The sequence below is a fragment of the Pseudopipra pipra genome, chromosome 9 (assembly GCF_036250125.1).
Source record: "Pseudopipra pipra isolate bDixPip1 chromosome 9, bDixPip1.hap1, whole genome shotgun sequence".
NCBI classification, from domain to species: Eukaryota; Metazoa; Chordata; class Aves; order Passeriformes; family Pipridae; genus Pseudopipra; species Pseudopipra pipra.
In genome coordinates, this window is record NC_087557.1 from 12,381,674 (window position 1) to 12,393,058 (window position 11,385).

General features: G+C 39.2%; 1 protein-coding gene across 1 annotated transcript; it reads right to left on the reverse strand.

The window, feature by feature from the left end:
• Nucleotides 1-2,757: 2,757 nt before the first annotated feature.
• On the reverse strand, nt 2,758-10,879 carry RTCA (RNA 3'-terminal phosphate cyclase). The gene is made up of 11 exons (XM_064664656.1): nt 10,771-10,879; nt 10,572-10,672; nt 9,649-9,792; nt 8,118-8,241; nt 7,561-7,619; nt 6,916-7,057; nt 5,786-5,910; nt 5,590-5,648; nt 4,922-5,016; nt 3,742-3,846; nt 2,758-3,379 (listed from the first exon to the last, which is right to left on the reverse strand). Exons 1-11 carry the CDS (start codon nt 10,813-10,815, stop codon nt 3,281-3,283), a joined length of 1,098 nt encoding a protein of 365 aa, XP_064520726.1. The 5' UTR covers nt 10,816-10,879; the 3' UTR covers nt 2,758-3,280.
• Nucleotides 10,880-11,385: the final 506 nt, after the last annotated feature.

The following is an 11,385-nucleotide window of genomic DNA, read 5'->3' on the forward strand; positions in this document are numbered from 1 at the left end:
ATTTATATGCTTTTTCTATGTTTGTTTGGAAGACAGAAACTGCTCTTCAGTTTTTCAATGGGATTTTTTTGTTCAACTGAATTTTGAGACTTTTTTTGTTTTGTCCTTTTTTTTTTTTTTATTTTCCTTAGAAACAAAATCTGCACATTTTAAAATTCTTTCCAAATGAAATTTTCAGTTAGATAGACTTGGCTTCAGGAAGTGTTGGGTAAAGATAGAAATTCTAATGCAAGATAATTCTCTCAAAGTTTTGCTAGTCCTTCTTTTTTGCTGCAATTGTTCCACGAGAGTTTTTTACATTTGTGAATGTGGGAAAAAATGTTTGTGGCGCTGCAGACAACATGTCAGGTGTGCAGACTGGCAGAGTTTTTCAGAAGCAAAAAGAAGCTATGAAAAGGCACTCTGGCCAGGCTTTGAGACCAGATATAAAATCATGCTCAAGCTTATGCAGTTTTTCTATGTGCACAAATATATAAAAATCTGCCTAAATGTAAAAGATTTAATTTAGCTGTGCTTTTATTCATAAGGTTTTCTTAACATGACAGGAGCTAGTTATGCTGATTTATTTAGTCTTTAAACCATCCAGGCATTACTGTCTAAGTATGCTTACAGTCCACAAAGAATCTGTTGGGAACGGAAGTGGGTCATTCCTACTTGATTTCTAAAGTGAACCAGTGATTACAGGGCAAGAAGGCCATGTGTGCAAGGTGCTCACTAGAGATTTTATAACCTAAAGGGAAGGCACTAGTTCTGGATTGTAATTTATAAAGATGTGCAGGATGTTGGTTAACTTTGAACAACAATACAAAGAAAGTTTTATTATCTCTTGAGAAGCATAATGTTGGAATTGCATAACAAAAAAGTATATTTAACTGGCTGTATTCTGTGATAGTTGCTTGATTGGATATTGGTAAAAAGATATTAAATTACAGAGAATCCAACAATTGAACTTCAAAGGTAACAAAAAGGAATCCTTTAACTACGTAGGTTACAAACTGTTCAAAAGCTTTTCTGTACTGGTTTTCAGCAAGGATCTATAATTGTTTGTAATAGATTTTGGTTTTCATCATCTTGGTTCTAGGGCTTACTGAAGCTTCCTTATGCCAGAGCAACCTGAGTATTTCCCACATACCAAAAACCTTCTGAGTAAGGTAGAACTGATTATATCATTTTCTTCTGCCAGGTTTTCCTTTGAAGAAATTGTGAAGAACTGGCATATTGCTGAGCTCACCTTCCCAATATGTTTCCTGTAGCAAGTAGTCCCTCAGCTTAAGAAAGAAACAAACCAACCCCACAAAAACTAAGCAGACAAAAAGCCTAACCTGTTTGCCTGCTCACATTAAATATCAGTTCTGGGAGTGGTTAAGCTCTGTTAAGAAGTTACCCAGAAAAACTGTAGAATGTCCATCTTTGAAAATTTTAAAAACTTGACTTGATGAGGTTCTAATCAACCTGATATAACTTCTAAGTTAGTGGTGCCTTGATCAGGAAGTTTAATTAAATTACACCCAGCCATCCCCTCAGCAGGAATCTCTCCATGAGAAGTTAAATCAGTCAAGTATATTAACTTACTGAATTCTGGAAACAGGATCCATTCAAATGTGGTTTAGAAGAGTTTGTTTTCTTAAGCACAGACAGCAGCTCTTTTGGGGCTTGCTTTCAAGTTTTTTTTAAAAATACATTCAGAATTTTTCCAAAAGGAAACATTGAAAACTGTTAGCAGCACAGACTTAGTAACTCAGAGAGGTGCTCTCTGAGTGGAGTGTCTGTGTCACATATGTAACTTCAGCAGGTGTCTGTTGCCCCCTTCAGACTATTCCCAGTACTAGAGAAAAATAATTAGTTGGAAATTAATAGCATTCTTTTGCACTGATTTTTGGATGGAGATAGGGGGAAAAACTCTAAGAAGAAAGATACTATTAAGATAGTTGCTGAATGTTTTTGGATATTAGCAAAGGCTTTTCGTTGTGTTAGAAATGCACAGCAATGAAATTATCTTAATCAATATGACAAATGATACTTAAGTTACATCTTTAGCTCTCAGGTTCAATAGTCACAACTGAGGAAAAAAGATCTTAGAGCAATGGCTGCAGACTGGGCTGTGGAAACTTGGAAATCAGTTGAAGCTTCCAGGGTGCATTTATACAGTTTTGGTTAAGTGATTCTAACTCTGTGATTCAGGTCTTCATATGCAAAACAAATTATGCCCTATTTCTCCTTTCACCTTCCTTCCACTTCAGAAAAATCTTTTGTAGCATGATCAATGCCAGGCTGGCAGAAGGTCTTCCTTCCTAAATCCACAGATGGGGGATTGCACAACTGGATTCTAGTTGCCTAAATATACCTGTGTGTACATGCAGTGCTCCATGTCCATACACTTACATACCTGTGTCTACATATGTGGGTTCAATAGCCCCCTAATCTCAGCTGAAGTGAAGTACTCCCTTTAAAAAGAACAAACCACCACCTCAGTGAAAATGTAGGCTCGGTCAGTATGACAAGGACAACTGCAGCTAGAAAATACAGTCATATAATGAAGTTAAGACCTGGTGTCTGGGATGTAATGTGGTACTTTGTTTTAGCTTACCTGAGAAGGCTTTTTAAAATAGACAAAAACAGAAGTTCTAAAGGAAGATTATCTTATGCATTGTCTTTTTTCTGTAGGGAGAGAAAACTTTTCAGGAGCATAATTTCTATTTTGTATCCATCTTTCCCTAGCATAGCCTGTTGAGATAACAGCACATATAAATACCAGCCTTTTATAGGGTGATATTGCTTTAATATTCCTCACACACAATTTAAACAAAATGTCTAAGGAAGAACAGCGATACAGATTTGATGGTGCACTTCATTCCATATACCTCATAACATAAAGGTTTCCAGAAAATAAAACTTATATTTTTCAAAAGGGAAAGAAATACTGATAGTAGTTTTTCAAAACTAAAATAGTTATTTTCTACTTTGGTGAAGCTGGATTTTCAAAGCTTCTGAGTGAAGCTCTCACATACATACAATATATTCTATTTCCTGTCCTATTGTTACTCATTTTGCTGCTAATAGTAAAAAAAAAAAAAAGTAAAGTTTTTATGTTTCACATGACAGATTCTCACCACACCAAGGAAAAGCTTGACACCATCCTTGAAGTTAAATCACTCTGATGTGACAGAAGGTTTCTCCTGTTCACACAGATTATACATCCTTTGAGATGTAGTGATGCAGATACATCACTGAGGTATGTTGAGTGTTTCCTTTGTCAGCTTGCTGCCTTTTTTGTTTAACCCTATAAGTTTGGGTTTATCATCCCCACTCCTTGGCACTCAATGATGTAGGTATCATTACTGGGATCTTCGTCTTCTGCTTTTGTCACAGTAAATTTGGCCTAAAAGAGGATTAGAAATATATCACAAATTAATTTATCACACATAAGTTTAAATGTTCAATATCTGACACCAAATCATTGTATTGCCATGTGTTTATATATATATCAGAGCTTTAACAGGTTAAATTAAAAAAACATTTAAATAAAGGTGGTTAAAGTATCTAACCATTCTAAAAGCATTTAACTTTAAAGTATGTTCATTTTCTACAGGAAAACTCCCATGTAAACATTGTAGCAATAATTTTATCCATGCTTATCCTCCATGATCAAGTTCAGCTCACAATACCTGCTGAACTCTGCATTGCCTAGTTAGTTACTGGATGACAACTCATAGGTAAAACTTCCTGAATTTTTGGACTCACCTTTGTTAGCTGCTCTGCAAAGTGTATAGCTGTTTGAGTATGAAGTGTAATTGGTCCACTTTTCACTCTAGACACTCCCTTTGCTAGAGCCATAAAAATGATCAGCTGGAAGGGAGGGAAGGGGAATTATTAAGTAATTCTTCAGATTCTAGGAACCTACTGATGTTAACAAAAAAAAAAAAAAAAAGGAAAAATTTGCAAAATATCTGTAGATGTAGAAGTGTAGTCTGCCATGTTTCATAAAAGTTCACGATCTTGATTTTTAAGAAGTTTGGAAATTACTATTCTAACACCTATTACCAAAGGGCTACTACTTTTCCACAGTAGATGCCCTTGAATCCTGTTACTATATTTAACTTTACTCTCCCTCATTGTCTTCCCCAAAATTTCCCAAAGTCATGTCAGACTCCAGGTTAGTAGAATACCTATATGGAGAAAAAAACCTCAGGAAGAGGTTCTTTAATTCTAACACTTCCTGATCACATATTCACCAGAGAGATACTGAAAGACATTTGATTTGATTTACAAACATCACCGTGACAAGTACTCTGTAATGTGTGATACAATTCTGTGCAGTTCCATATACACCTAATCTGGCAGTGGCTTGTTCCCACCAATGGTACTGTGCATGCTTTGAAAAAAGTAGGATGAGTCCAAGACCTAAACAGCTCCTATTACACTACATAACAGTAATGTCTGCCCAAGTGTTTACAGCTAAGAGGTAACATCATCCTATCTAAAACAGCCCAAGATTCTTATAAGACAGTGGAGGGCTTTCATGCTCAAATGAAATTAGGTAAGAAAGACAAATGGGAGCACCTCCTAGATATTCTGTTCTCTAATAACTTCACTTAGTATCATTCTTTATATGTCACCAGGGAACTATTTTCACACCACTACATGGAATGTCAAATCGAAGCGAATTCCTGCCTCTTTCTTCCATACTTACTAAGAGTTTCAGGAAGGGAAAAATTGAGGGTGACGGTACAAAGCCAGGAGCATTTGTGGTTCCTAAGAACTGTAAGCAGTTTGCTAATTCTAGTGATGTTGTGATCACACATCTCTAAGACTTCTAATTAACATCTCATTCTTTCCCTGTTCAGATTTATATTCTTTACAAGTAATACATACAGGCATGTTCTTACTACTTCAGCTTCATGTAAACACACAGGAGCCTTACCTGGTCTTGCAGAGAATCATCCACAGTTCCACCATGTTTAAGATTCTTAAGCAGCATCTCAGCTGCTTCAATGCCAACCTTGTCAGAATTCTTTCCTAATAGAGAAATACAGCATATTAGGAAGCTGACAATTACTATTTAACATTTTAAAAATACGGAAGGAAAAAAAAATTTTTTTCGATTTTTTAAACCTTATTTTCATGCTCTTGCCTCAAATGTCTGCTTTAAAAACCCTTCCCATCTTATGATGATGTATAGTTCATACTTCCTAAGCAGTGGAATGAAAGTGGCCCCATTTTTCAGAAAAACGTTTGATTTCAATAGTTAAAACCCAAAATCACTTCTATTCATTTTAATCTAGATTCACTGTTGAACAAAAGCTTCACAGGTAAACCACAAAGTCCATGTTCCTGAAGTCCAGAAACATTTTCAGCTCAGTGATCCTTAACGCTCCATTCTGATAAAAGGTAAGGCTGTAGTTTTGTCATTTTTGTGAATTTCCATTTACTGTTTTAAATCTGCTCATTTCCACTGTCCTTTATTACTAAACAACATCCATTTAAAAATGCATCACTCAAAGCATCAGCTCTTTAAACAGATGATACTTCAGATTCCTATTTGTTATTAGTATATTCAGTTAAATCTCAAAGACTTCATGGAATTCTTACCTCTCTTGCCAAGTGATGACCCAGCTAACAAACAACCTGTTGAAGTCTCTGCAACAATGCTAAGCACAAAAAAACAGAATCAAAATTAGGAATAGAATCACTCACACTACACTTTATTTATCAGACATGTAATCAAAATCTAGCTAATCAACCAGCAAGATTACAGGTATCAATAGAAAGTTTGGACTCCTCTTACATTATTCCACTTCCAGTCCCTACAGCTTGATCATCAGGTTCTCGAACAGGCTGAATGTTAATATAAAGATCTCTGATTTCTTTTCTGATGCATCTCACTGCTGCTGATGACATGTCTTTTGCCAGCTAACAAGATAAGACACAAAACCAGTAATTAAATTATATAACAACAAAAGTACTTTTTCTTCATAAGCCTAATAGAGATAGATATAGAAACTTCAGTATCATCACAATTTCAAGAACTTTTCTTCATTCTTAGGGAGAAAGATTTCAGTCCTGAGTATATCAAAACACTAGATTCTAAAAAACCCCCCACAAATCCCCCAAAAACCAGCTGCAAAACCCCCACAATTATTAGAATTATTAGAATATATGTACAGGATATATTCTATAAGAGATAATACTAAAAAATAACAATTTTAAATCACAGGCAAGTGGGGACAGATGAAGCTTGTCCCATCCTTGTGATCTAATCATAGCTAATATTCATAGGTTTGGGGATTTTCAGACCAAAACCAGCAATCCACAGCTCTTCAAAAACTAACTCAATTCCTCCTCTTCCTTCCTCTAATAATTCCTAGCCTGTGTGTGAGAAGGAACCTTAAGGAGGTCCCACCACTCAGAACAGGAAGGGGGTATAAAGGAGCAAATTTCTTTCCATTTTATTTTTGGCTAAACCTACCCTTAACTTGTTCTAATACTCTTAGCAATGGTTGAAAAATTTGATGTTTTCTGACTTCTGCCTATTACAGTGCACCATAGCTTACCCATAAATCTATGAACAAGAGCCATAATTCCAGATTTAAAATAATCCACATAAATAAGAATGATATATAAATCAGATATAAGATACCCCTCAATACATGCTAAATAGTCATATGAAGGATAGTGAGGATAGTGTTCTCATTTCCTGTTTTAGCTATATATTGCTATGCAAGAACTGCATTTTAGAAATGTCCAATATACTGTTTTACAGCCTGAATAACTGAAACCATTTAATAAGGCTACTACTGAGTTTGTATGGGAAAGACTGCAGAATACTGGAACAGTAGAGGAATGTTAAGCAGATTACATGCAATTTTATATAGATATATAAAGCTGGATACTACCAGAACTATTATCAGCACTTACTTTGATAGGCAGTGCTCCAGCAACAAATGCTCTTCCATATATCTTTGTCACTGTGCCACGTTCTGTTAAGTTGATCGGGCTCAACTCTTTGACTGGAGACATCCGGACCACAACTTCACCACCTCCCTGAGGATAGTAGCCCCTATTTAGAAACAGTAATCAGATATAATGAAACACAAAGATCACAAAGAAACCAAGAAAAGGGCCAGAAGGCTCTTCATATATTTTTATGTTCTCTGTTACTGTACGTATGAATTTTCTTGATGTGTGGCTTCGAAACCTTTATAATGGAATTATGTTCTCTTACAGTATTACTTTGTAATGTACATCTCATTAACTACCTCACACCAACCTAACTGGCACCTCAGGAGAAGCTCAGTAGTGTGCTGCCTGTTCAGCATGCACTGCCCTCAGGGGCAGCCAACAGGAGACATTTCACAGCAGCTGTAGCATCAGCAATGAAAAACAGACGGGGAAGAACCATCTCACATTCATCATAAGGTGACTACACACAGGGACAGCTAATGCAGATTAGTTCATGTATTATAAATTCATCCCTCAGTTTGATTGAGAGCACCCTGTGTGTGCCTCTGTGCTCGCACACAGGTTCAGAGTGTGCCTCCGCCACGTGACTCCACAACTCACCTCTTTTTTATGTCACAGTTAAATGTGAAGTTGAACTTTTCAATTATTGGCTTAAAAACCTGAAAAACAAACACATATAAAAACACAGAGGGTATTTATTTTGCATTGATAATTTCCCACTATTTTATGCAGTCTTCAAAAAAAAAAAAAGAAAAAGGCAAGACAAAAATTTCAGTTACATTATTGAAAAGAAAAAAATATAGCCAGTCTCATGCATACAGCTTATTTGACATTCCTCATACTTCACTCTGAATGCCACTTTGTGTGAAAGGATTTTCTTAAGGAAAAAGGAAGATCAAATCACAGCCCTTTTAGAATAAAGAATAGATTTTAAATGAAAATTTCTTTAGTAATTAAAACCAAACAGACTATTTGCTGTTTCAGGAAATTCCATGGAATGTTGGTTGCTCTCTACATACAGTACACTAATAGTGTTATATTCCCCTGCCTAATTCCATAATCACAAATACACTTGCAGTAAGAGCAACAGAAGTACAGCAGTTACATTGCACACATATTCATGAAAGATGCACCAAGCCAAAGGAATTTTTCCCTACCATGACTGTGTAGTCTATCTGAGGAGCCATCTCAGCATTAGTCCCACCTTTTAAATGAAGCTCTGATGGGGAAGCAGCAAACAGCACACAGGGCATTGCTACCTGCATCAGTAGACACACGCTCCTAAAAGAAATTATAAGACACTGAGATGTCATACAGTCATAACCCATAGAATTCCATAGAATCATTACATATCACAGGCTTTCCAGAGCATTTACATACTTATTTTATCTTTGAAATTATCTGTAAAATTGTTAGTCTTAAAAATATATTAATTTAAAACTTTGTGTCCTTAGCAAGCCTAAATATGAAGGTTTTTATTTCACAAAAATTGCATCTTTAATAGTCTTGTTTGAAATAAAAGTAATGTATCTTATCTAGTATACTGATGGGACTGTGAAAACTGTGGGTTTAGCTAGCAGATGATAAAAGCAGACAAGGCTTAGGCAGTAATAACATTTTAATACTTATTTAATAATAAAATACTAAGAAAACTATAAAATTGCTTATAAGCTGGTCAGCATCCCACACAAGAGAATTCAGGAGCATAGAAAATATTAAGGTATTAGATACAAGATTACCCTATCACTGAATCTCTCCACATTTCACAGAGATAAAAATGCTTCCAAAGTAAGTTTTCCAAAAGTAGAAGTTTGTTTTGGCAAAACAAAACAGTTATCTCACAGGGCTTTCAAACATAATTTTGAATTGTAAAAACAGTAATCACCACAGAACTGAGAAAACATGGGTTTATTTTCTTAAAAAACTCCCAAATGTTTGTGAACCATAGTGTTTATCTTTTTTCCTTGTGCTTAATTACCAATTCTGCTGCATTGTGGCTTACTCAAACTTTTCTATGTTAAGTTAAAGGCATCAGCTTGGTTGTTTATACTATTGCAGCTCAGAAAAATATTTCTCTTAACTTAAAGGGAACTTTAACTTATGCCTGCTCTGGCTTATGCTTCCAAACAACTGTTCACACCAGCCTTCCATAGCTAAACCCATTTACTCAGTTTTGCAACAGATTCCAAGAACAAAGGACCCAACACAGAAATACAGAAGAAACACAGACAAAAGAACTGTTGATAGAATATGTTCCCAGTTCCAAAAGACTAGTATCCCATTGTGTACCACTATGTGTGTAAGTAAACTCTCAAAATTTACTTTACTAGGTAATGATTATTTCAGACTTCATGGATTTGAGATACTTATCTAATTTAATGCATTTGATCTGATATGTAACATACTAATGTGAGAAAATAACAGCTGAAGTTTTAAAGACATGAGCAGATATTTTTTGCTTAACATGAATCAAGTGTTGAAGTTTTATAACAATTGTAATTTTAAAACTATTATACTTGCATGTATTTTATTCATGCATATCCTTCCTATACTACGGGTTCTTTGGTAACATAAATCTGACTCAGGCAACACATCTTCTGGGTAGAAGATCCATGTATAGATGTTCTTTTTTCCCCCAGTCTTCTGTTATAATATTAAAATTACAAGAAGCCATGTACAAAGACATACCCTGCTGTTTTTGTATCTGCTATGTGGGTTCCACCTTTGATCTTCCCAGGAGTGAAGGTTATTTCTGTTGAGCCAATTTCTCCACCATTCAGCTTCCCATCACACAGATCCCGAACAATCTCCAATCCAGACAGATGCTGAGGCCTTGGAGTGACAATACAAAGTTAAAGATATATGCAAGTAGACTACATACTCATGTTACATTAAAAGAACTACTATACACCAACTAATAGAAACTACAATTGCAAATTTCTGATCAGTCAAGGACCAGAAATTCGCTCTGGTTGCTACAGTACTTCTCCTGAGTTCACAGGAGCCAAAGGAGCAGCATTCAGGCCATTCTAGAGTAGGCAGGATTCTGGTATCTTTTCCATTAGAATGAGTCCAGACAGACAGATGAGATGCAGGAGCAGTCGCTTGTCCTAATGTGATAAGCACTTGGACAGAAACGGAGTGGATAAGGATGGCAATACTGGCAGAGCTAGAACCGGCTGTAGTGCCACAGGAGAGCTAACACGTTTGCTATGTATGTGTCTTCTTGTGCTTGCGTTTCCATTTGTTTGCGTAACTTACATAGGAAATACACTAGCTGTCCTTAACACTGTACGCTCCGTGAGCCACGTTTCGCTGAGGCATTATATGACTGTATTTCGTGTTTCATTCCGTGTTTTAGCACCTCTGGAACCATTCCGCTGCCCCGGCAGCGGGCGACGGGACCGAGCCCGGTTCATCCCCAGCGCTCCCCCGCGGGCACTCCTCGAGAGCCACAGACGGCATTTGCTGCTAACAAGGCTTTCTCACAGCAATGGAAACACCAGTGTTTCAGACGAGAGCAGCGGAGGCTCTTTGCGCGTCCCCGGGAGGGCCCCACACGCCGTAAGTGACCGGCCGAGCGCCCCAGGGCCGCCCGGGGCGGGTCTCACCTGAGGCCGGGCTGGTTCCGCCCGGCGCGGATCCGGCGCACCCGCAGCGGCAGCCCCAGCAGGCAGCTCAGCGCCGTGGACACCCGCAGGATCTGCCCGCCCTGCTCGGAGAAACGGCGCTCGTCAGGCGCTGCGGCACCGCCCGGCCGGGACCGCAGCCCGGGGCCAGGTAAGCCCGGGGCCCGCCGCTGGCGCTCACCCCCTCCATGATCCCGCCGTCTACGTCCACCCTGTCCCCGTCCATGGCTGTCGGCGAGCGGTGACTCTCGCAGAGGCCGCGCCGATGGGGTCCCGGCAGGGCCCTGCACAGGGCGAGCCCCCGGCGAAGCAGCCCCGGGGCCGAGAGCGGCAGAGGCACGTCCGGGATGCTGCGGTGCCGGTGCCGGCGGGCGGCGGCGCGAGCAGGCGCAGAGCGGAGGCGCCTCCCGCCCGCCTGCGTTGGCCGAGGGAGGAGCAGCCGCCGGGTCCCGTTGCCCGGGCAGCGGCAGGGCGCAGCTCCCGCCTCCCCGCGGTACCGACCGCGCCCCGGCACCGCTGCAGCGGCTCGGAGTCTTGCGGGGCGCAGTGCCTTTCCCCTGTCTCGGCCAAGGGCCAGAGCGGTGACAACCGCGGCACCTGGCAGGTCAGCGCAGGGGGAGAGCGGCCGGACTGCTGCCCGCACGGTTACGAGCGAGTTTTCGTCAGAATCAGAGAATCAATTACTTTGGAAAAGACCTCTGAGATCATGGCGTTCAACCTGTGACCGACCACCCCGTCAACCGGGCCATGGCACTAGATACCATGCCCAGCCTTCCTTAAACACCTCCAGGGACGG